The 4721-nt window shown below is 35.4% G+C and overlaps 1 protein-coding gene across 1 annotated transcript; it reads left to right on the forward strand.

The window, feature by feature from the left end:
* LOC104743468 (polyadenylate-binding protein 3-like) lies at positions 6 to 1148 on the forward strand (the record flags this gene model as incomplete). Its single annotated transcript, XM_010464547.2, has 3 exons — positions 6 to 245; positions 334 to 549; positions 691 to 1148. Coding segments are annotated over 3 exons (672 nt in total), but the record flags the coding sequence as incomplete, so codon positions are not given.

A 4721-nucleotide genomic window follows, 5' to 3' on the forward strand; every position in this document is an offset into this window, starting at 1 on the left:
GTGGACCAATGCCTGGTCCACCTCAACACATGTACGTTGGCCAGAATGGAACAAGTCTAGTCCCGTCCCAGCCCATTGGATACGGTTTCCAGCCTCAGTTCATCCCAGGGATGCGTCCAGGTTCTGGTCCTGGAAATTTCATCATGCCGTATCCGCTTCAGAGAGGACAAATTCAGACCGGTCCTCGTATGGGATTCAGGAGAGGTGCAACTAACATGCAGCACCACATCCCACAACAACAACAAGTATGTTTATAACTAAAAACTGAGTTGGTTATATATATAGTTTCGAAAAAAGTCATGAAACTGATATTGGATTGGACTGGATTGACAGCTTATGCACCCTAACCCGACCCCGGGAATGAGATATATGAACGGGGCAAGTAACGGGAGGAACGGAATGGATACGAGTGTTCCGCAAGGTATATTGCCTCCAATCATGCCTTTGCCAAGAGATGCTTCTTCAATATCTCATCAGAAAGCTCCTCTCCTTCCAATCTCTAAGCTCACTTCTTCCTTAGCTTCTGCTAGTCCAGCTGATCGTACTCGGGTTTGCCTCTCATCTCAGCTAACTAATTGTTTGTTTGCATTTGCTTTTACATACTTTGGTATGTATATATAGTTTATTAAGAAAGACAAAGCATATTTAATTAAGTTGTTCATTTAATTTTATAATAATTGTTTGGCACAGATGCTTGGAGAGCAACTTTACCCACTTGTGGAAAGGCATGAACCACTTCACGTGGCTAAAGTCACAGGAATGTTGTTGGAGATGGATCAAGCTGAGATCCTGCACTTGATGGAGTCACCAGAGGCACTCAAGTCTAAAGTATCTGAGGCTTTGGATGTTCTCAGGCTATCTGTTGATCAACCTGATCATGATCTTGGTTTCTCTACCACCGACTGAAACTTGCAATGCTTTTGCTGAACTCTGCTTTTTCTTTAGTTTTGTTATCGAGTCTTTCTTCACTTTATTTTTTTAGCATTTTTATTGTTTAACTTAGTTTATGTTTTTTTTGTGTGTCTTTTAACTTAGTTTATGGAGTTTCTTAATAATCTGCAATTAGCCGAGATTAGTCGTTATAGAAATCTGAGTGAACTTTTAATTTGAATTCCTAATTAAATTGTTAAAACCAACGACCTCCGAAATCTTCTGTCTAACGTGGGATCCCAAATGGATCCTTGAACACAAATTTTACCTCATCCGACCAATCAACATGACCATGCTATCCATGAGTAAGGGATCTTGTTAGTGTGCGTCTTAAGACTCTTAGCTTGAAATTAACTTCTTCTTTTTTCCTCACGAATGTGTAATCTATTCTCGTTAGGTCTGAATATGATTGGGTGGTATGACCAGGATGGACATGTAGCGGCATAGTGATAGAGTTGTCGATGCAACACCGTACCACCCGTACTAACTCCACGTACGTGGTGCATGTTATTGATGAGGGAGAAAAAATGATTGAATGATAGCTGTTCTGATTATTTTTATTTTTTTTTCTTTAAAACCTGAACTTCAAATTCTATATGTTTTGATGTTTTGGTAGAAAAATAGAAAATGAATCGAAAAGACCCTAAGGAGTTTTCGAATTTCCAATTGCCCAACTCTACTTGAAAATTAGGTTGTTCCGTAGTATGGTCAGCACTCAGCAACAAGGGACAAAGCCTTCGAGTATGGTAGGCTGGTAGCAATACAGTAATATATACTGACAGGAATCCAGATGTGAGTGTGTACAGTAGTGAATTTATTCGAATGTGTCCTTGTCCTACATCAAAATTTGTGGTTTGTATTCGACATGGTTGATATCAATTATATGCACACATACTCTCTTTTGGAAACTCTCTCAATTATATAAAGAAGAGACTCTTTTATGTTTTTATAATTGGAAACAAGCTATTCAATGATTGTCGCATTCATTTCAAAATACATGTTTGATATGACGTTAATCAGAATGGTTTATGTTGATCGAATATACTTTCAGTCACAACAAGAATCTAATATAATTAATTTATTCAGAAAACTCATGTTTTGCATATAATATTCATTTATATATATTTTTTATTTTTGCGATGGTACATGAACCATCTCTGTTCTGGTCATGTAAAAGATATTAAAAAGTCAACATTAGTGCTAATTTCAAATTGACCAAGCTTTAGCACACAAGAAGATTTTTTTTAAATGATTGAATAAAGAAGAGAGTGAGTGGGGTTGATACGTGTCACCGTCCAAAATGTGTCTGACCCTTCTAATTGGAGCTACACTAGCCGACCCTTTGCCTCATCATTTGTTGACTTCAGTTGCCTTTTGAACGATGTATAATAGTTTATAAATTCAACACCTCCTCCTCAACTTTTAACACTCTATCGTCATTTTCTCTTTCTTCTACCTACTCATTTAACACTCAAATCAATTTTAACTTTTTCAATAGTTTTATTTAATAAAATTCAACACCTTATCCAACTATTTTCACTTATTTTTATTTTTACTTAATTTGATAATAACACATTTATAATAATAATTAATAGAATTTGGAAATAAAAAAGAATAGTTAGTAGAATCTTGGGTAGGATTTGTTGGAATCCATTCTAAAAAAAAGTAAAATAAACAAGAGTTTATTAGAAAAGAATTAGAAAAATATAATAAAAATTATGGTTTTTTGTGTCTGAATAAAATGAAACAAGTCTCTATTTATAGAGTTTAAAAAATGATGAATTTTGATATAAAAAATATTTTATAAAAAGTTATTTACTACATAATAATTGATTTTAAAATGATAAAATAAAAAAATCTCCAAAATTTTACTCTCCAAATACAACACCTGTCCCTCTCTAAAAAAATTTCTTTTTCGACAACAAAAAAAAGAAAAAACACACTTGAGCGTTCACATGGGTTTGTGGGGCCCAAAATTTCAGTTTCAACCTGTTGAATTATTTTAACAAGAATTAATCCATGTAAGTTTTTTCTTTTTTTAACACTTTTATTGTATTCATTAAACAGGAGTAAATATCTCAGAAATCCTTAAAACTTTTTGATAAATCTCCTATCTTTCTCTCTATTTTTCATACCCTCACCTTATTTAATAGGAGGTGGTTAGACGATTTTAGCCTTTTAGTTTAATTGATTTAGATTAATTTTTTTAAATAAAAAAATAAACCCAGCTGCTCTTTCGACCCGAGAAACCCGACCTGTCTCAACCCAGCCGCCGATGATTCTTCCGTCGTCAGAGCTCCTACTATTGTCGTTCTTCACCAACTCGAGTTGAATTAAGTTGTTCTTCAAAATGCAGGTGTGTTACTTCACATTAGAGTAGCTTTTGGTTGAATTTGTTTTTGATTTGTAAATTTAGAAATTCAATTGGATTTAGATCGAAGAAAGCTTACCACATTGGGTGTTTTACAAAGGTTTATGGATCGATTGAGCTATCTATTAGATAAGAAAGAGATTTGGCTTTCGATTTCAGTGAATTAAAGAGATTAGAACTCGTTTACCATTCGATTCGATTTTGATAGGAGAGAGAGAAGGTGGTGAAACTGGTATTACTGGTATATTTAGTAAAACTAGTAGTAGTACTAATTATGATTTTTTATATTGGTTGGTTTGGCAGGATACAATATGCGAGAACGTCTGCCTACATTTTAAATTTGAAGGTCGCATGTATAGTATAATGTTCAAGAGGAATATAACATTGTTGATGTTAAATGCAAAGATACAGAGGAAGCTTGGATTTGTTGAAAGTAACGTTCAGTTGCAGCTGAGCTACAAGCCACTACTGGTAGAAACATTGGAGCATTGTGAGCTTAATGATGATGAGGATGTTAATGTTTATCTAGACTCTGTTAATTATGAGAAGCGAAGATGTATGTTGTTTGTGAATGTCATCCCTTCCGAGCCTCAGCCTGAGTAAGTTCCCATAGTGCCCACAATGCCCATAGTGGACCAAAGTTCTGTTGGTATGAACTTTGAAAACCAACATGCGAAGGATGGTGAAATCGGACCTAACGCCATTGTTGTCTACGTAGGCAAATAAAAGGCTGTAGAGAGTGATTCTAATAAAGAGGGTGAAGCTGAATCACGTGATGAAGGTGATGAATATACTGAGTCACGCCCTGTTGTAGAACCATGTAAGTATATTATACCATGGGATGATGGTTTGGATCTGACTAAACTTCAAGAATTTCCAAACAAGAAGGCATTGCAAGATGTGGTGGATAGAGCTTCATTCGCTAACTGTTTTAGTTTTGAAATAGTAAAGTCGGACAAGGTGCGTTATGTGGTCAAATGTCCTAAAGAAGGATGTAACTGGGGTTTACGAGGTGGTAGGATTCGAGATACAGATATTTTCTCGATTAGAAGGCACAACAAAATGCATACATGCTCTCGGGCTAGTCAAAGTTCAAGCAACAGTAAGTAAGAGACAAGACACTCCACAATTAGTTGCTTCTCTTTTACATGGTGATTATCCAGGGCAAATGGAAACTCCACCTCCGAAAATTATCATGGATCTTGTCAAGAGAAAATTAGGTATTGATATATCATATTCCACGGCGTTGAGAGGGAAAATTCAAGCTGTTACTGATTTGAAAGGTAGTCCAGAAGAAAGCTACAAGATGCTGCGATGTTATCTACACATGTTAGAGAAGGTTAATCATGGTACAAGATCATATGTGCATTGCAATGAGAATAATAAATTCATGTACTTGTTCATAGCTTTGGGAGCTAGC

The sequence above is a fragment of the Camelina sativa genome, chromosome 14, assembly GCF_000633955.1.
Source record: "Camelina sativa cultivar DH55 chromosome 14, Cs, whole genome shotgun sequence".
Taxonomy (NCBI): domain Eukaryota; kingdom Viridiplantae; phylum Streptophyta; class Magnoliopsida; order Brassicales; family Brassicaceae; genus Camelina; species Camelina sativa.